At 40.9% G+C, this 21,518-nt stretch overlaps 1 protein-coding gene across 1 annotated transcript; it reads right to left on the reverse strand.

Moving 5' to 3' along the window:
* Positions 1–285: 285 nt before the first annotated feature.
* Positions 286–20,064, reverse strand: ETNPPL (ethanolamine-phosphate phospho-lyase). Its single transcript, XM_020905839.2, has 13 exons — positions 19,870–20,064; positions 17,107–17,225; positions 16,682–16,841; positions 14,442–14,516; positions 10,469–10,559; positions 9,302–9,418; positions 7,588–7,670; positions 6,571–6,796; positions 5,507–5,661; positions 4,798–4,887; positions 4,444–4,574; positions 3,099–3,166; positions 286–1,680 (listed from the first exon to the last, which is right to left on the reverse strand). Exons 1-13 carry the CDS (start codon positions 19,923–19,925, stop codon positions 1,558–1,560), a joined length of 1,494 nt encoding a protein of 497 aa, XP_020761498.1. The 5' UTR covers positions 19,926–20,064; the 3' UTR covers positions 286–1,557.
* Positions 20,065–21,518: the final 1,454 nt, after the last annotated feature.

The raw sequence follows: 21,518 nt of genomic DNA on the forward strand, positions 1-21,518 counted from the left end.
CCAATAGGCACAGCGGCACGTGGGCAGGGTGGCCACGGTGGCGGAGACGGGAACGGTTCATTTCAAGGAGACAAGCGCTTTCTCACACAAGGAGCGCCCCCAGGAGTGCTGACCTGTGCTGTAAAAGGTCTGACTGTCTTGGAATTAACCTCGGTTTCGTAGAAGCAAACCACAGAGACCTTCAGGCTCTCTCCTCTCCACCTGGGGATCAATCTCAGGGCAATCCAGCTCAGACCCATAGTCAACTATACATTTAGGAGACAAAACTATTTTAACAACAAGACCTTGCATTTTCACAGCATTTTATTATGGTGAACTCATAAAGGAAGCTTTTTGCATTTAATTTCCCCCCCAACATCTTTCTCAGCTATCATGAAACAGCCATAGCCAAATTATTTAACTCATCTTTATACAACAAAAACCAACAAAAACCAATGCACAGGGAATTCTCTGGTGGTCCAGTGGTTAGTACGCTGTGTTTTCACTACCACGCTACCAGGGCCCAAGTTCAATTCCTGGGTGGGCAATTAAGATCCCGCAAGCCATGAGGCACAGTACATGAGGTCCCCAAAACGAACAACGCTTCCCCCCAGAAAACCCAACACACAAAGCTTAGTAACTGTTAGGAGGGCAATTGAGAAATAATGAGAAGTCAAGGCTAAAAGTCAAATTTCTTCCAGGTCAGTACTCACACAAGCCTCCAAGTCTCATGGCACCTGCACATTTAAGGAAGAGATTCTTGAAGTTATCTCTGTGTGTCAGGGTGTGTGCATAGATGATAAGACAGATGAGAAGAGGATTGCTTGAAAAGTCAATTTCTCATCTAGCAGGTAAGTGACTTGCCAAGATGACAGTCTGATTAGCCACAGCCGAGGTGAATGTAGTGCTTTGGATACTGCTCCAGCTCCATGCTTAGGAGTGTTTCTGGGTCTACTTCTTGTCTGGCCTCTGCACCTGTGCCCTCATCCCCAGAGGATCACAATTAACCTCGTTCCCCAACAGGAGTCCAGATTATTCATTCCCTTCTTCAGAGTTGCTATGTGATTTTCCCCCAAATGGCTTTGCTTTTACCACCAATGCTACGATTCTCCGAGAAAGAACACCACATACTTCTCTAGTCAACATTTTTTTTTCATGTCATCTTTTATTATAGCCATAAATATTTATAAATTAAATCACTAAAGAATTCAATATTTTAAGGGACTAAGTCTCCAAAGTTCAGGAACCTACTGTACTTTCCTCTGTCATGTCAAAGATGAAAATATGAGAAGTAAAACTGTCAACTTCATAAATATTTCATTTGAAGCTTAAACTGAGTAGCATAAACAAAGTACTTGCAGAAATCTCAAGTAAGGAATTAATAGGCTAAATGCTGAACTAATAGTCTTGACACAGTTTGATTATCATTTGGATTAATCTTATGACTCATCAACTTTATTTATACCTCTGAGTAAATGCGAACACTTCTTTCAGAAGGTACAACAGAGCTTTAACAGAAGGGACACCTGCATTCATTCTCTATAACTCCGGACATTTATCTTGTAAAATGCTCATCTCTCATGTCCTGAACCTCTTGCTGAGCAGTGAATCTGTGCACAATCCATTTCTCTTTCGGCTGGGATTTTCTCTGGGGTCCAGGCTGCTGTCTCTGAGCAATTCTGACTGTGCTTCCTTGGGCATCTGTAAGACAAGCGCACAAACTCGAGGGCAGCCCAGTGCTAACGCACCCAGCCTCCAGCCTCCAGCCTCCGCAGGGCTGAGTCAATAGGAACCGGGCATGTGGAACACAAAAACACAGCCCAACACAGCCCAACACTGGAATGCTGTGTTAGGGAGCTGTTCTTCCTCAACCCTGATGACTACCTTCCATAGACACCGGAGATGTGATGGCAACCTAAAACTTGGGAGTCCAAGCCAAACTCAGAAAGCTGTGCTAACTTTGCTAACTCCACAGAGGCATTTCTGGTGGGGGAACTCTTGTTTTTGAGTCCCTTTTCAATAAGCTCCTTTTCAATGCTTATATGCTTCCCAGGTGGCGCTAGTGGTAAAGAATCCGCCAGCCGATGAAGGAGACAAAGAGACACTGGTTCAATTTCTGGGTTGGTAAGATCCCCTGGAGGAGGCCATGCAATCCACTAGTGTTCTTGCCAGAAGAACTCGATGGACAGAGGAGCCTGGCGGACTGCAGTCCATGGGGTCGCAAAGAGTTGGACACGACTGAGGGTCTGAGCACTTTCCAATACTTGCTCGGCCCAGACAGCCGTGATTCTGCCCCAGACTCTCTATGCGACTCTCACACAGCAGAGAGGGACTGATGCCTAGCATTGGTTTGTGGTGCACCAAGAGACAGAAGCACCCTGTTAGCCAGTCACTTGCTCTCATTCAAAGGGCGTCGTGGTTTTCACTCACGGAAAGGACTTTTCTGACTACACTGGGTGTGTACCGAGAGTTCCTTTATGCGTCAAGGTCATAAACAAATAACAAATTATGCAACAGAGCCTCCCAAGTTCTTGTCTTTCTGCTTCCCGACCCGGGGAGCCCTTTCTTGCAGCCTGGGGAGCTTGGGGAGAGAATGGGGAAGCCCGCTGCTGGCAGCACATCAAATGCAGAAACTAGGCCACTCAGCACCAGATGGTTCCCAGGCCCTGCTGCCATTCGAAGCTTCTACTTTAATTCACCCGAGGATGGAACTCTGGCATTTTGAAGTCACACTGCCAAAGCTTTTGTTGATTAAGAAGTGGGATGTGGGACTTCAAAGCAGTGTCAAACCTCACTCAGAAAAACAGGAAGGAGCTCAGGACATTTGCTATCCTCTCTCTATATATTTTGAAGGCCCTCTCTGCAAGCCTGAGGGTTATTATTATTTTCAGCATGGGAATGACCCTGTAAAAATGGTTCTTTGCTTTTATAGATGTCAAGTGGAATGACACTTGCCTTGGAATTTAATTGTGCACTCAGAATTGCAGCAGTAAGCCAACTCTAGCAAAGGTGGGTTTATTCTAAAGGTCATTGTATGATTTTAAAACATTCACATTCCTTTTTCTTAAATTTCTCCAATTTTAAACTTTTCCCTTAAATATTACGCAAGTGACTTTTACCTTGGTTTTGCAAGGAGTATTCTTAGAGATCACACTGTCAGTTTCAGTTCCAATGGCTTCTTCTAAACCTTCATCAAGGAAGATACAGTAGATAAGATGGAAAAAAAAACATAAAACATAAAGAAAACATAAACATAAAACATTAAAAAAATCCTTAAGAAAAACAAAAAGTCCATTTTGGTAACTATAGGGATACTCTTACTAGAGAAAAATAGAGAGGTCCATGTGTTTTAAAACAGCTCCTCTTCAACTTTTTTTGCAGCATTTCACCATTACGCGTGGCACTCGGCCTGCATTAGCTCTGCCTCATTCACGTTGTTAAAAGGATTGTCCAGCCCCACAGCTAAAAATGTTGAGGCTCTGAGCTGAATTTTAAGCAATAGTGACATTTGTCCCAACCTGTACTCTGTTCCACCTGGCCTTCAAGGGACCAGAGGAAACAGGTATGTGAGGACTGCTGGCCAGGTTTGGGCATCTCTTAGTCCAAAGACAGTGACCATATTACAAATAACTTGGGGCTAACTCTCAACTTTCCAATATTAATGATTTATTTTGTATACTGCACTGTCCTGGCTTATCAGCCTTATCCCAACCCCAAGAGGCTGAGAGGGAGCAGAGAAGTAAAATCTTAAAAATATAACTAAAAGCTCCAACATTTGACAGTACTTCATGTTTTTCAGTATGGCTTTACACAGCTCCTTACTTAGCTAATCTCAATTTATGAAAAATAAATTAACCTAATTATTTAATGTGTATGCTCAGGCACTCAATCTTGTCCAACTCTTTGTGATCCCATGGACGGTAGCCCACCAGGCTCCTCTGTCCATGGGGATTCTCCAGGCAAGAATACTGGAGTAATTGCCATTTCCTAATTCAGGGCATCTTCCCAACCCAGGGATTGAACCCACATCTCTCGGGTCTCCCACATTGGCAGGTGGATTCTTAACCACTAGCACCACCGGGGAAGCCCAACCTCATTATTTAATAGGGGTCAACAAAAGATTAATTCCTATGACAGGCTATAATTCTGAATGATGAACAAATCCTCAAAAATGGAATTGCAATAAGTGAAGCACAAAGTCAAATGAGTCAGGGTGTAGCAAATAACTGTTCACCTATAGCCTATACGTTTTATTAGCAACATTTCAAGCATTTTCAGACTCTTATGCTGCAGCATCTGTGGTTTGTGCAATTATTTTTTAAAAGTGAAAGTAAATGATAATGTAAATTTATTTACAGTCATTTCCACCCTCCTTCACTTCTACCATGGACAGCAAGATGCACTATAATGTATGACCAGGATGGAGGTGTGGGGGGCATCTTATTTAAAGATCTGTGGACAGACCTGTTAGAATACCATCAAGCTGTTCCACCATAAACTTGGCATCTTCCTCAGTGAAGCACATAGGTGGTTTTATTTTAAGCACGTTTCTATGAGGTCCGTCGGCACTGAGAAGCACTCGCTTTTCTTTCATCCTAATTAGTGCAGGAAATACATGTGAGTGCATACAAGCAATAACTAAGATGATTTCAGAATGATATGAACAGACAGCAATTTAGCATATGCATGTAAGAAGTCACGTTTGTAATTGCATGAGTCTTAAACTTTCCTTATTTAGGGAGAAGAGAGAAAGTAAAAACATTCAAGTGGGTGGACATCTTTTAAGCTGAGATACCAAACAGGTGAGAGGTGGTTTACTTGTAGATGACGTGCTGAGCTTCTGCTGTGGCGGGGGTCCTTTGCTGATGGTCCTTCACTAAGTCAATCCCAATAAAAAGGCCAACGCCCCTGAGGGAGACAGAAAGGAAATCTGACATACACTCTATCAAGCACCACATTGTCACAAAAAATTAACACAGTCGTCAAACTTCAGTTTGATTTGAGGCTGAATGTGAGTCTCTTTAGAGGTAGTTGTAACTAGTTCTGATTAATCCATGATACCAATCCAGGGTCCACAGGACTCCTTAGTTTCTGAAGTTAGTTTTTGTAATCCAGTTTTTTTTTCTCACCACATAATTGCAAAAAAAAAAAAAAAGGCTTAAAAACAACCTTATACTATTTAGTTTCATATGACATCAATGATGATAAATACATATATGAAAAATAGTGATTTTCTTAGATGTCATTTAAATTTTTTTTAATAGATCATATAGAGTTACTTTAAGTTTCTTCTTTTCATCATCTAGCTGTTGAAATTATCCTGGCTTAATTTTTTTTTTTTTTAAAGTGTAAGTCAGGAAAGATATATACCCAAAAGTTAATAGTGATACATCTGGTTCTGAATGAAAAAAGTTTTTTCAGTGTTTTCTAGATTTGATTTTGTGTAATTTATTTTAAATTTATAAGATAAAATATAACCAATATTCATTTGGACATATGGATAACTACAATTTCTTGATAAATATACCTGATATCTCCTATCAAAGTGTGTTTAGTCTTCTGCTTATTCAGTAACTCAGTAAGATAATTCCCTACTCTTGTGGCATTTCCTTGAAGGTCTTCATTTTTTATTACATCCAGGACGGCCAAACCAACAGCAGAAGATACTGGATTTCCTCCATACTGCAGAAAAAAAATAAATGAGAAAACAGACTAGTTGAATTCATGCTGTTGCTTCACCTATGAGAAATTTGGCTAATATTTAAGTAAAGATATAATTTCAATAAAATTTTCCCTTGTGATATTAGCTTTTTAAGTTTAGAATATAGTGTGATTCTATTCATTTAGGATTGAGAATACAATTCTAAATTATATATATGCTACGTAACTGGTATGAAGGACTACTGGGGAATCTATAAATTCATCCAAACCAAACACAGATATTGTGTTGGGAATTAAGGATTTCAGAGTGTGGTTTAGTTACAGGGATGTGAATTGCAGCACTTGAATATACGTGTGAAAAAAAAGCCAAAAAATGACATTTTCTCCAAGTAATTTGTGTTCCTGGATTTTGATTCTGACTTTTAGCTGCAACAAGTCTTATTACACATATTGCACAAACTATAACAGTCTTTCCAAACCTGAGAATCTTACAACTTTTGGGGGCAAAATCAAGGAAGTAAAATTTCCCAAAGATAGAAATTTAATTAGTATCTCCTATGACAGCCATATAATATTTATAGTATTGAATCATCTATACACTTCAGACATGTTTTGGGAATTTAAATGTGATACAAAACAAAAAAAGATCATATCATCTATTAATGAAATATCATAACCTCTAGAGTTTACCAGGGCAGACATCTATCACTGAAACAATCAATAGGAACACTTTAGGAAAGGGAAAGATACAAGAAAAAATACAAGGAGGATTGTGCCAAACAGAATGAAATATGGTTAGATCAAAGTCTGGCTTTCGTTCTGGGGTCATTATCTGGCAACAGTGAGATTTATTCTTTATTATATTGGAAAGAAATGTAAGAACAGCAGTATTTTTCCCTCTTAGCATTAAAGTGATAGGTCAAAATTTACCGTGTTGAAATACTCCATCCCAGAGGCACTGAAGGCTTCTGCAATTTCTTCGGTTGTTACCACGCATGCCATTGGGTGCCCATTGCCCATTGGTTTTCCCATTGTGACTATGTCTGGAACGAAGTCTTCACCAAACATTTGGAAACTCCAGAAATGTTTCCCAACTCGGCCAAAGCCTACTTGAACTTCATCAGCTATAAACACACCTCCTGCTCCACGGACATATCTGAAAAGCAAAAGAGCAGCATGATGCCTTCAGGTCACTGAAAGCCCCCATATCCTCCCTTCAAGATACGGATTATTGAGGACTTCAAAAGAATGGTGTTAACCTGAAGTCTGTAATCTTTGCTAAAAACATTTCAGTGCTCAAATCCCCAATGACATCTATGGGATGTCATTGACTTTGAAATATAATCACGTCATTTCCAGATAAGATATAGTCTATGTTGTTTGGGTGTGTGCTGCTTAAAGTAAGCTCTACTGCAGTATTTTAAGTGGCAAGAGAAAAAAGTGAACAAAAAGTAACATTAGCAGAGTTAATCTTATCAGTAAACCTTGGACACCAATCAATCAGAGAGGATGCCAGGTGGGTAAAGTGGGGCATAGCCCTCAAGGACCCCCGGCTAGACTGTGTGCAAACCCTTTATTAGCTGGGATCTTGGAAGGTGAGGAGTTCCAGGAGTCCTGGGAGGCAGGCACTCCCAAGTAGCTATTTACCAGCTCGTCCCTGGTGGCTCAGCAGTAAAGAATCTGCTTGCCAGTGGAGGAGACTTGAGTTCAATCCCTGGGTTGGGAAGATCCCCTAGAGAAGGAAATGACAACCCACTCCAGGATTCTTGTCTGGGAAATCCCATGGACAGAGGAGCTTGGTGGGCTACAGTTGGTCGCAAAAAAAGTCTGACATGACTCAGCTACTAAACATCAATGGGAAGTACTTCCATACTTCGCCAACAACCAGATGACCCTGCGGAACTGTCATGGTTCCTTCAGTCTGACCAAAGATGCCCAAGTACATACTCTGCCACTTTCTGGAAGTAGCCTGCTGGAGGAATTATTTGTCCGCCACAACTCTGCATGGATTCAGCAATAAAGGCAGCAATCTATACAAGAGAAGATGGGGTCAAAGTCCATTCGGTCCCCCTCCCATACCCCCTAAAAAAAGAGGACTTCTTATAGAGCGACTGATTTAAACATGGTTGAGAATGGACCCCTGGCAAGAGGCAAATTGGCTATTTGATTAAAAAGAAAAGATGTTCACGCTGGAAAAGCAAGTGATCTGAAGCATTAGTTTCTGAAATTTTAGGTTTCTTATGAAACTACCACTAGAAATGGTGGAAAAGGTGCTTTCCATCTCTCCATAATTAATTTAAATGCAGGATTTGCATTAGGATCAACTGAGTAAGACTGATATCTTGATCAGTCTTTGATATGAGCCTCTACAAAATTACGCAGGTTCCAAACATATCACTGTAATTCCTATTTACTCAACTTGTTGAATTAGGACTGCCTGAGTCTGGAATTTGCACCAGGAAGGTGAGAAGGTGACTTGTGGTCACAGACCTTAGTGACTGTGCTCTCTTTCTGGTTCTTGCCCTGAACCAGGCTTACAACTTAACCAACGTAGGCAATTCACAATAAAACTGCAAAGGAAATGTTCTAGAGGCTAAGAAAGGAGAAGAAAAAAATCACTAAATTAAGAGAAAGCATGGAAATAGTATGAGATAAGAAGTTAAGCCATCAACTATACTTCAATTAAAAACAAACAAGGGAACCAAGTCATTAAGATAAAAATACTTGAATGGGAAAACACAAAGGTTTCATTTTTCTCTCAATTAAGAAGTTTTAAAAATTGCCATAAATCAATTTAAAGGCAAAACATATGTCAAATCACATTAAAACTCCATGTAAGTAACCCCTGCAGTGGTTGAGAATTTAACATTAAGCTGAAGGTGGAAGACAGTAGGGTGAAGACTGAGAAAATGAAAGCTCTTCCTACTCAGTAGGATTCTGGTTTGTTTTAGAAGTGCAGACCCAGGATGTCCTTGGCAGTCCAGTGGTTGGGACTTCCAATACAGGGAGTGAGGGTTCGATCCCCAGGGAGGGAGCTAAGATTCCACACGCTTTTCAGCCAAACAAAACAAAATAAAACACCAAAACATGAAACAGAAGAAATAGTGTAATAAATTCAATGAATATTTTTTTTAAAAAGGTGCAGAAACAGACTGGAAGAGCCTTTTCCTGCCTGGTCTTACCCAGGCTCAGCACCTTCAGGAAAGCTGAACCAATTCTAAGGAAAGCCAAGGCTCCCAAGGTCCAGGAGCCTGCATTGATCCTGAGGCCCTGGGGCTCCCCTGCCTCTTCCCCTCCGTTCACCTTCTGTCAGCCCCTCATGTTACTCTCATTTGGAATGTTCTGTCCATGGGCTATCACCTTTCTTAATTCTCTCCTCCTAACCCTTTGCGCCAGAGTCTGCATCCCACTGGGAAGGTTAGAACTAGACCACCAGTTCTGAAACAGGTACAGTAATTACATTTCCAGGATAAATAAAAATAGTCTTAGAGGCATGACTATAATAATGCATTTTTTGATATATGAACTAAGTGAAAATATAACTGGAGAAGAACAGAAAGGATTTGCTGTCTAATCCTTTCCCACCTCTCTAGTGTATCATGATGATTTCAATCTATTTTATGAAAGATGTTAACGTGTTTCCAAAGCTGTAAATACAAACCTTCCTTCCGCTGTTATGAGCTTCGTCAATAATTTTCTTCACTTCATCTGCATAAGCACTGGCTGGGTCTTCATGGTCTTCTCTGTATTTTCCTCTATAAGTATCTGGAGCTGGTGCCTGAAAACATCAAGAGATAACAGTTTCTCATGATTTTTGTCCTGGACAAATGAGCTTTTAAGAAAGGGTATTTCCCCACAAGAGCATAATAGAAAGGTGACCTATGGATTTACGTGACTCTAGGTTCTTCTGCTCTTTTTCCTTAACATTTCTGAATTCTGTGACACTTGAAATCCTTGCATTGTGAACAGGAGCTTGGATTTACTTCTAGGCTTCTTGGAAGTCAAAATTGCATCCCTGATCACATAAGGGGTGAATTCAAACAACAAATGTGATTATGTTATTTGAAAATCTCAATGAATGGAAACTGTATTAACTATTCTATGTCAAAAATAGGGACCTCCCTGGTGGTCCAGTGTTTAAGACTCTGAGCTTCCAAAGCAGGCGGTGTGGGTTCGATCTCTGGTAGGGGAACTAAGATCCCATGTGCTGTCTGGTGAGGGCAAGAAATATTTTTAAAAAAGAAGAAGGAAATAAACTAGTACTTACCAACTATATAGCAAATTGTAATCATTCAGAAAGCCAGAGTATTTTAGCAGTACTTTCAGATCTTAAAATTTTGAAAGAATGTATTCATGACTCTCTTAAAAAATGTCCACTGATCCTTAATTAAGCCAAATGAGTTTTACTGCTTCAACAACTTGGTTTCTTTATTTTCTTTTATTTAACATTTATTTGACTTAATAAATTTACCTAATAATTAAGCATAGAGTAATTTTAAGACAGTCATACACACCTGATACAACTTTGAGTTTCAAGTCGGCTTCAGTGACAGAAAAAGTAATTGAAGATCCAGGGGCAAGAAAAATAAAGTAAGAGCTGTGAATAACAGCTGTCACTACCACTATACTGATTTGTATGGTACTTATCAATGGATTTTAACACACATCTTGTCATTAACTAGCTCTTTGACTTTTAGCAAGTCATATAGCAGCTCTATATCTTAGTTTCCTTTCTCATGGTTTCATTTCAATGCAAAGATTGGTCTGGATTATCACTGGGCACTCTTCCAGTAGTAACATTCTGATTCTTGAATTCCAAGATACTTACCACATGCACAAATTCTTTCTTGACATCTTTGCCCTTTTGAAATTTATATGGACTGATCTCAATTAAAGATGATAGGTGACCATGGTAAGCACTGAAACAAAAAGAAATGGTAACCAACATCATTCAAAAAAGGATGCTCTTCCAGGATATGAAAAATAGTATTGCGTATCATCCAGGGAGAATCTCAACACTGGTGCCAGATTTAACTACATGGAATCCAATTTTTCATAGTAGGACCAGCCATTAATTTGTCCAGCTTTCCTGATTCAGGCAATAAAACACATACAAAGCCAAGTATGTATCCTTGCAGGCAGTTTTCAGCCAGAAAAAACTCAATTTCTTTGGATTGTATTAGCTCTGCTAAATTAGATTAAGTGTAAAATATTATTTTCTAAAGTTTCATGAGAAATATCAGATGTATGTATTCTTTAAATGTATTTTATAGTTATATTCTAGTAAATTTTAAAAACAAATTTATATTATAAAATGGGCTGTATTTCTGTTTAGGATGGTTTCTAAAGGATGCCCAATAGCACATCTTGAACAAATGCAAGCTGGTAAGGAATAGGAGGTTTTTTCAAAAAGAACTAAGGATGAGAGGTGATCAACCTTAGTTCTTCCTAAGGTTATGAAATTCCTTTCTTTCACTTAAAATACAGGTGGCTATGATATTCCCCTTAATGTTTTTTGCTTCCCAGATATATATAATCAGGAGGCTGGAAATTGTAAGGGCTTCCCAGGTGGTGCTAGTGGTAAAGAATCTGCCTGTTAATGTGGGAGATGTAAGAGACAGGGGTTTGATCCCTGGGTTGGGAAGATCCCCTGGAGGAGGAAATGGGAACCCACTCCAGTATTCTTGTCTGGAGAAGCCCCATGACTAAGTGTCTGAGCACATGCACACACACAGTAGATCAAATGCTGATATCTCTCTTTCTGTACCAGCACATAACAGGCTCTGTCTCTCTCTGGAAATTATAAAAGGCCTATGAATAGATAAAGCAAAGAAGGAGTACTTCCTCTACCATAGATTAAAACATCCTACAAAGCAATAGCAATGAAATTAGCATGGTATTGGAATAAGAACAAAGTTAAAATGACTGGGACAGAAGCAAGCTCAGCCATTCGTAAATGGTAACACAGTGGCCTCTAGATGGAGTTAATTGAGTGAGGAGCAGTTACAGACATGGTAGAAGAAAATGAAGAGCATCTTTGTGATCTGAGGGATGGTGATGGGTATGTATAAGGGTAAAGACTTTAACAAAACTTAGAAAACCAAACCACAGGATGAAAATGCAAACTATTTGATTCAATCAAAATTTTTTTGGTAGATGGATGCCATGGACAAAGTTAAGAGGCAGGTTTTAGATTGGAAAAAAATATTTGTAATGTCTCAAATAAAAGAGGCTAACTTCCAAAATGGTCTGTTTGCATATAAGAATCACTTGGGAAACTTGGTTTCCTGGACTCTACCTCTAGAGACTCTCTTTAACTGGTCTGGGATGGGGCCTGGGCATTGGCACTCTAAAAAGAACATTTCCCCACTGCAGTATTCGTGCCCAGAGAACCCCATGGACCAAAGGGCCTGGGGGTCTATGATCTATGTGGTTACAACTTAGCGACTACACCACAACAACCATAACAACAAACCCACAATCAGGCAGATTATGATTCAGGGAAATACCTTTTCATGAAAATGTGGCATAAAATGGAGAATGAAGATACCTAGCAACGTGGAATGTAGAGTTTTGTAAGAAATTAAAATGTGAGTATAGAATAATAGGTGTTAATATTCAAACAATAAAGTCCATGGCTAAAGGAAAAAAAAATAAAAAGAACATTTCCTCAGGTATTTCTAAAACACAGTCTAGGCTGAGATCCTCTCATCCAGTCTACGCATGCAAGCACAAAAACAAGGATGGGAATCTCAACAGAAAAACTGGGTAAAGAATATAAGCAGACAATTCTCAGAAAAAAAGTGAGTCAGTCGCTTAGTTGTGTCTGACTCTTTGCAACCCCATGGACTGTAGCCCGCCAGGCTCCTCTGTCCAGGGGATTCTCCAGGCAAGAATACTGGAGTGGGTTGCCATTTCTTTCTCCAAGGGATCTTCCTAATCCAGGGATAGAACCTGGGCCTCCCTCATTGCAGGCATATTCTTTACCATCTGAGCCACCAGTGAAGCTAATTCTCAGAAAGCAGTCACAAATGTATAATAAGTATATGAAGAGAAACTCAATCTCATAATTAGAAAATTGCAAATAAAAACAACATTGATATTATTTTATACTTATTAGACCAGCAACTATTAAAGGAAAACAAGGCACAGTACTCTAAGGTTTTGCCCAGGATATGGGGAAATGGAACATTTCATGCACTGGGTAGAGAGTTTCAACCACTCTGGAGACCGACCTGGCAGCATGTAGTCAAATCAATAATGTTTACAGCACTCCTATGGCCTAGCAATCCTGTTTCTGGGTGCTTATTCCTAAGCGATCTTCAGAAAGGTCCACAAAGGCACATGTCTGAGGGTGCTTACTGCAGTGCTGCCTGTGGTAACTGGGCATAGTGTCCATTCTGTGATAGGCAGCTTCATGCCTGCTCTCCCCAAAGATGCCCACGTTCTAATCCTCAGAACCTGAGAATATGCTACATGGCAAAGGGAACCTTGCAAATGTGATTAAGCATCCTGAAATGGAGTGGTAATCCTGGAGGGTCCAACGTTATTACAAGAGTCTTTAAAAGTGAAAGAAGGCGGCAGGGGGATGGTGGTCAGAGAAAGGGATGTGACGGAAGCAGAGGCTGGAGTGATGGCATGACTGGCTCTGAGGGTGAATGAAGGGACCCAAAGCCAAGGAAGGCAGGCAGCCTCTAGAAGCTGGAGGCAAAGCAACACATTTTCCCCTAGGGTCTCTAGGATTGCAGCCCTATTGCCACCTAACCTTTAGCCCAGTGAAGCCCAGTTTGGACATCCAACCTCCAGAACTATAAGAGAATAAATTCATGTTGCTTAAACCACTATGTTTGTGATAATTTGCTACAGTAACAATAGAGAATGAATACATCAACCAGCACACAAAACAAGACAAGCCTATAGATGGGCAAGAAATAAGGTGCATGTTCAGTTCAACCTTCTGTGTGTGAGATTAGTGGGGTGGGGAGGCAGAAACAATTTTAAAAAATCTCAGTTAAACTAGAAGTTGTCAAATTTCTTCTTCAAATTGTAATGAATTTAGGATTTATCTGGTGGTACAGTGGGTAAGACTTCTGCTCCCAATGAAGGGCTGGGTTTGATTTCTGGTGGGGGAACTAAGATCCTGCATGCTGTACAATGTGGCAAAAAAAAACAACTTTTTTTTTTTTTTTGAACTTGGCTGCTTGTAGTCATTAAAATTTGCTCTAAATCACACTCTTTTAAATTAATTACAGTGGATAATCACATTGCAGTGGCTCAATAAATAGTTAATGTGTGAAAGTAAATTCTAATTCATACAAAGGCCATGAGACCATGACTACAGGACCCAAAAGAGCCTCCAGGTGCTTGGAAAGAATTAAGTGTTCTCTAGGCCTGAGTTGGCCTTGAAATCTTAAACATAATAAAAAAAAAATCCTTGTGGCATCCATCCAGCCTCCTCTGTACATACTTCTGGTATCAGTGTAGATAGGATCAATGTGTTTTCATCTCTGAAGGACTTTCCTGCTGAGAAGTTTCGTGTCTAAGACTTACTGGAAACATGTATATTATCAAGTGTGAAACAGATCTCCAGTCCTGGTTTGATGAATGAGACAAGTGCTCAGGGCTGGTGCTCTAGGACGACCCAGAGGGATGGGATGGGGAGGGAGGTGGGAAGGGTTTTAGGATGGGGAACATATGTAAATCCATGGCTGATTCATATCAATGTATGGCCAAAACCACTACAATATTGTAAAGTAATTAGCTTCCAACTAATATAAATAAATGAAAAAAAAAAGACTTACTGGTCAAGAGTGATCACATCTTGGTGGCCTCTGAACTGCCGAGCCAGGCGTAAGGCTAAGTCATTGGCTTCCGATCTATTAAGACAGCAGAGAGAAAGGAACAATGTGACAATGTGTTTTAAAACAATGTGTTTTAAGCTCTTTTAAAATCTTTTGAAATCTATTTTCAAAGTTGAGGATTTCAACTACAGAGAACTGTATAAATAAATAAGTTGAGGTCCTCTCTTTCCCCTCAGTCTTGCCCAACCAGCCATCTCACGTCATCCTCCTAAGTTCCCCAGATGTCTTCAAAAAAGAATGAGACGCACGAGGAAACTCAGCACAAATTAAGGATATTCTGCTTGTTTCAAACTCTGGCCCAGTTCAGCCACATCATAGGTGACTAACTTTGAGGAGCCCAAGAAACCTGTATTAAATGTGATCTCAGTGGGAGGAATCGGAGTCTAAGGTCCCACTAACTGGCGGGCCACTGAACTGTGTTGTGCTGACCTAATACTTGATTAGTTTCTTATCTGTAAAATGAAGATTAGGGCTTCCCTGGTGGTTCAATGGTAAAGAATCCTCCTGCCAATGAAAGAGACAGGGGTTCAACCCCTGGCCTGGGAAGATCCCACATGCTAAAGAGCAGCTAAGCCCATGGGCCAGTACTACTGAGCCCACTTGCTGAAACTACTGAAGTCTGGGTACCGAGAGCTCATGCTGTGCAACAGGAGAAGCCACTACAATGAGAAGCCTGCATACCACAACTAGAGAGTAGCCCCTGCTCGCTTCAACTAGAGAAAAGTCCAAGCGGCAACGAAGGCCCAGCACAGCCAAAAATAAATAGATCAATAGATAAACGAGACTTTAAAAAATGAAGATCGTAATCCTTCTATCTGGTGTAGAGAGTCTAGATATACTACTCAGACACAGGTGGAAAAGTAATCATTTGTGGAATGTTTATAATGTGCCAAGTATTATATTGTTTTACTTATATTGATCCTCATAACTACTCTTCAAGGCAAGTATTGTCATCTTTTTATGGATGAAGCCTCAGAGAGGTTAAGTAACAAGAATAAGTTCTCACAGCTAAGAGGTAGAGCCAGTGTTGACTGAAGCCTGTTTAACTTCAAGATTATTCTTTGTATTAATGCTATTCCAGGCTCTGTCACGTCCAGTCTTTGGTGACACTGCTCTTTAGGACTAATCATTCTTTGACAGCATAGGATTCTTTGGAAGGGAAAGTCGAATACTGTACCATTTAATTCGCTGAAGGCAAGAATGCTTTAAGACAACAAATTAGATCCTAAAATGCCTTAATTCTTTACAAAGAAAAAAAAAAAGAACAAATTTCTGCTTATAAATTGGGTTTTAAAATACCTCATTGAAAAAAGAAGTGTGGAATTCCCCTGGCTGTCCAATGGTTAGGGCTCCGAGTTTCTACTGCAGGGGGCTGGGTTCAATCCCTGGTGGGGAACTAAGATTCCACAAGCCTCAGGCATGGCCAAAAAGAAGAAAAGGAATCACAGACTTTCTTATAGTTCTAGTATATATGTACATGTATATCATTTTAAAAATAAGAGTTTGTGCTGTATAGACAGCTTTCCTCCCAATAGGCGAGCTTTTCACCTGTCTTTAAACATGTACTTACTTTCAAAAGCATACTTTTTTTTTTTTTGCTGCACTTCCCAGCTTGTGGGATCTTAGTTCCCTGACCAGGAATCAAACCCAGGCTCTCTGAAGTGGAAGCTTGAAGTCCTAACCACCGGGCTGCCAGGGAGTTCCCCCCAAAACTTTTTAATGTCTGCATAATTTTCAACAGAATGGGACATAACCATTTGAATTTACGGAATTTAAAAGTTGTGACATATCTTTTCACTTGAATTTATCCCTCCCTCCTTTGTGTTTGTGCTGGGGAAATGTTCAGGGATCCCTACTGGGGCAGCTTTCCCATCTTTCCCCAAAGTAGCGTGGTAGTGAAAAGTCTTGAGTGACACGCACATGTTCATCATGAGACTGCGATTACAGGCTGCATCAAGAGCCTTAGAACACAATGTCAGGTATCTTATCTACAAGGAGCTGGTGGGCCCAAGTGAAAGAACCAGGAGGTCAGGTCCCCCACCAAGGTCAATAGTAAGAGTCTCAGGAAGCCTGTTTACATATTACTACTCCACCAGCAATAAAAAAAAGAAAAGATGAGTGAGAGAGGAAACAAAGAGATTCATGGGAATGCGGATAGCTGGAAAAACCTTGACACCTACCCTGAATTTGTAAAATAGCAAACAGAGAGTCTGTCCGGCAGGGTTGCTGAGAGGCGCTTGGCATATTCAACAATGTTGTCGTGGAGGAATCGAGAATTTGTATTTAGTAGTTCCATCTGTTTCTGGGCAGCTTTGACCACTTCTGGGTGGCAGTGTCCCACTAAAATTTAGGAGACAAAAGTCCTCAAAATGAGTTACAATTCGAAATGCCTGGGAAGTGAGGCAGATTCTGAATCAAAAAAAAAAGAAAAGTTGATCCTGTTCCTCTCCCACATTTTGTTCTAGCTTTTCCCAGCCTAGGACTAAGGGCCCTGTTCAGCCGAGGAACTGCGGCCACTGCAAATCCTGGGGCAAATATTAATGGTGCCAAGGCTGCCTTAATCCATAAACGTATCCTTCAAGGCACAACAAAGACAACACATTACCATGGGCAACGTTGTTGATGCAATCCAAGTACTGGTCGCCTTTCTCGTCAAACATGTACTGCCGCTGCGCTCGCACTATTTTGATGGGATCCGCAGCAAAGAAAACTTTGCATGAAGGCCTAGAAGTAAGGAAAGGAAACACTTTGGTCTGGTAGGACTGCTCAGCATTTGCCCTTCTCAATCAAGGTCACGATGAGTGGAAAATTACAATTACATAAAAGAAAGGGAAAACACAACCTAGGTGACATACTGTTTTTTTCATTTCACATTAGCCTGGAAACTTTGACCTTGATCCTCCATCCATGACACTGCTCACATTTCTTATGCTTGTTATATTAAATTTGCCACGATCTGACAATGCTACTTACAGGTACATGGATCAACTCTGACAGCTCTAATTACACAAACCAATAACTAATTTTCCTTTAGGAAATTTTGTTCAACTAGGGGAAAAAAAAATCAATTTTTTGAGTCTTCCTATATATTAAAAACTGATAGCTATAACAAATATTATCTCATTTAATCCTTCCAACAATATAATAGGAGTTATTATCATTCTCACTTTTATAGGTGAGAAAACAGGCACAGAAAAATTAAGAAGCTTGGTTCAAGCCAATAAAAGAGAAAACCAGAATTTGAAAGTAGATTTTTGTCTTGATTGTAACTAGATTTACCACGGTGACCATTTTGAAATGCTTGGAAATATTGAATCATTATGTTGCATAGTAGGAATTAACATAGTGTTGTAGGTGAATTATACTTCAAAAATAAACTCATAGAAAAAAAGAGGTTACACTTCTTGGGAAGAGCTGGGAGGCAGGGAAATCAGATGAATATAGTCAAAAGGTGCAAACTCCCAGTTATAAGGTAAATAAGTACTATGGATATAATTCATATGTACAACATGATAAGGGCATCCTACCTTTTAACATGATTAATTATAACACTGCTGTATGTTTTATATGAAAGTTGTTAAGAAAGCAAATCCTAGGGTATCTTCTATTTCTTAAATTTTGTATTAATGGAATGATGGATGTTCACCAAACTTAACTGTGATAGTCATTTCATGATGTAAGTCAAATAGTTATGCTGCAAAACTCAAACTTAATACAGTGCTGTATGTCAATTACATACCAATAAAATTGGAAGAAAAAAAAGAAGACTGTCTTATGCCATTGCCCAAAATAGAGCTTGTTTGTCATGTAATCTCTCCCTCAAACCTACTTGTAAAGCTACTACAAATAACTTAGTGTTAAATAGTGTGCAAGAGATTTTACAGATCATTTTCATGTCTTTTAACTGGTTCCTGTTCTACAGCAAATGGATTTTCCATTCTTAAACAGTATGATCCAATTATTATTCTAACTCTTAAACCCACTCTTTCGAGTCTAATAAAATGTCATCCCTATTTATGGTTATTTGGATGGCTGTCTGGAGTACAAGTTTTAGCAACATGAAAACATTACAAACGTTTCTGATCTTGGATCCATGGATGTTTAGAAACTAAACAAAATATATTATTATTATTTACATTTATTTATTTATTTTATTTTTGACACGCCATGAGGAAATGTGCGATCCTAGTTCCCCAACCAGGGATTGAACCCAAGCTCCCTGCATTTGAAGCAAGGAGTCCTAATTACTGGACCACCAGAAAAGCTCCCAAAATATAGTTTTATTTGGGTGGCTTTGCGTACACAGAAAACATGTTCCCAGGTGCATTGGAGGTAGTTTAGAGGGAAAATAGTTACATATTATATTGATACACAATAGTTTAGAAAGTACTGTAATTATTGTGAATAAGTAATGAAATGTTAAAAATGCCTAAAATTAAGTCATCAGCTAAAATGAAACTAATAATGAGAATTTCTTCTTGGTTCAAATTCAGTTGTTAAGTTTATTAACTACAAGTTAAAATCCAGAAAAATTCTTCCTTATGAATGTGGGCTGAAAACTGTGGACTTGACCTTGCCTCTTTGTTAATGTACTTCCCACCTTGCCACTCAGATTTTCATAGAAGAGGAATTTAATGTGACAGAGATCACAAGGTAACTTGACACTCTACTAGGACTAGAGCCCAGGTCTGACTTCAGTATGGGTCCTGTACACTCACTCACCAAGTTGTTTATACTATTGATGTGAGCAAAACGAAAATAGACCCGAGAGAACCCTGCATCTTTACGTTGTAGTGCGGGCACATCTGGGGAGACCAAGGTGAGTAAGGGCATCTTACCCTTTAAAAAAGTGTCTACGATTCCCGCCCCCCGCCCCGCCCCGGACTCCACTGGCTAGATTAACCTTTTACTTCTTAACCAAGCGTGCAAGAAGGAAGAGTTCGCTTTCAACAAAAGTTGTCAGAATGAGTTTTCATAGCCATCGTCAAAAATATTTCAGAGTTCACAGTTAATGGAAAACCTTCGAGTAGGTGGGAGTGGAGGAGAACTGCCCTTCTCCCTTCCAGAGCCCATCCCTGGAACGGTGTTCTTCAGTGGCTATCGACCCCCACGGTCAAGGCCCCCAGCCGGCCCGCAGCCCTCATCCTCTCCGCGGGCTGCAGAGCGCGGGGATCACCCGGGACCCCCTGCAAGGGAGCCCCCTCGGGCGCGGCGGGGCGCTCGGGGCGCGCGGCGGCGCGTGCACGCAGGTGCGGCGGGCCAGGGGCAGGTCCCGCTCCCCGCGGGACCCCAGCTAGCCGGCTGCCTGCGCTGGTGACCTGGCGATTCCCACTCTCTGCGCCTCCCGTCTGGGCTGGGGAGCCCTTACCCGATGTGCCTTCTCCTCAGCGCCAGCGTCTCTTGCTTGCTGTACAGTTCGCACATGGTGGCGGGGTGCCGGGCGCCCCCAGGGTCTCCCCTCTCTAGCCCCTGCGCCCGCGTCCGGAGCCCGCGGGCTGCCCCCGCGGCGGCCCTGCCCGGTTTCCCCGCGTTGGATCCCCTGGTCCCGGGCGTCGGAGGTCGCGGTCGGTGTCAGCCAGTAGGGTCATCTCCCTTTTAAGCCTTGCCCCCGCCTTTGCCCTTCGCCAAGCCCCACCCTCCTCCGCCCCTCCTCCGCCGGGTGCCCGCCTGGCGAGAGCCTGCGCTCGCCACTCAGTCGCCACCCCCACCCGCCCCCGCTCTTGCCCCGGGGTAACTCGCTCCCTTCCTGCCCTGCTGCCCGCTTCCCCTTCCCACTCTTGTTACTTCTTCTAACTCGCCTTTTATTTTTCTAAGTTTGCCTTGCCATGGCCTTTCCTCCTCCTCTGCCCATGAATTCCGTCCTTCCCACTCTCTTTTTAAAATATTTATTTATTTATTTGGCTGCACTGGGTCTTAGTTGTGGCATGCACGATCTGGGCCGGTTGCATTGAGAGCAGGGAGTCTTAGCCACTGGACCACCAGGGAAGACCTCCTCTCTTTTTTTTCCTTTCTTCTCTTTCTTCCCTCCCTTCTTCTTTGCTTTCTCCCTTTATTTGTACGCATTCAAAGATAGGCACTCTCTGGAGATAACAGGACTTTTGTCTCCATTCTCCTTTTGAGCAAGTTCCAATACCAATATCTGCTTAACAAGAGTAACAAGTCACCCGCCCAAAGGATAAATCACAGGAACTCAGCCTGTTATTTGTTGGGAGGGATAAACTATACCCCTGTTTCAAACACCTGCCTTAGAGATAATTGCACTTGTAGTTTCTCTGAAATGGTACAGATTATAAAACATTCACTTGATTTATCGGGTTCAGTTATAACAACCCTGAGGTAAGCCTGAGAGTTACCACCTTATTTAACATATGGGAACAGTTATTACAGGTCTACCTGATGGTGAACCTGAATTCATTCCTAGGTTTCTTGACTTCCTTTAGGATTCTCTTCTCTCACTGATCAAATTTAAAGTTAAATATGTGGACAGAAGGAAACCTAATTAACTATAACATTAAACCATAAACTATTTGAAGAAGTAGAGATCATCTGATTTATCCCCTGTGTTTTGTAGATAAGGACACCTAGGTACAGGAAAGGTAAAGTCTGATTATTCAAGGTCACACAACTGCTTAGCCATAGAGTTTAGATGAGATCATTTCATTCTTTGTGTTTCGAAAGACAGCAGAGAAAGCATATTTTACCAGTAAGAACATGCTTGATAAATGTTTGTAACCGACCTTTCTCTTGAATAAAGTTATTAATTAATATTAATGTCCTGCAGGATTAGTAGAGTTATTTCATTGCCTAAGATAGGTTGAGAAACGGAGTTCTATGCGGAAAAACGTGTTAAGAATTCTAGGTGTTATCAATGAAGGGGAGAAGACACTTAGGAAACTTGCAAGAAATCCCAGTCATGTCATCTTGGTCTTGTTCCACTCTTGACAGATATTGCCATGTGTACATCTACTCTTAAACCAGCTGGTGAAGCCACATACAGGCATGCTCCCTCCATAAACC

Source organism: Odocoileus virginianus, chromosome 21 (assembly GCF_023699985.2).
Source record: "Odocoileus virginianus isolate 20LAN1187 ecotype Illinois chromosome 21, Ovbor_1.2, whole genome shotgun sequence".
Classification (NCBI taxonomy): Eukaryota; Metazoa; Chordata; class Mammalia; order Artiodactyla; family Cervidae; genus Odocoileus; species Odocoileus virginianus.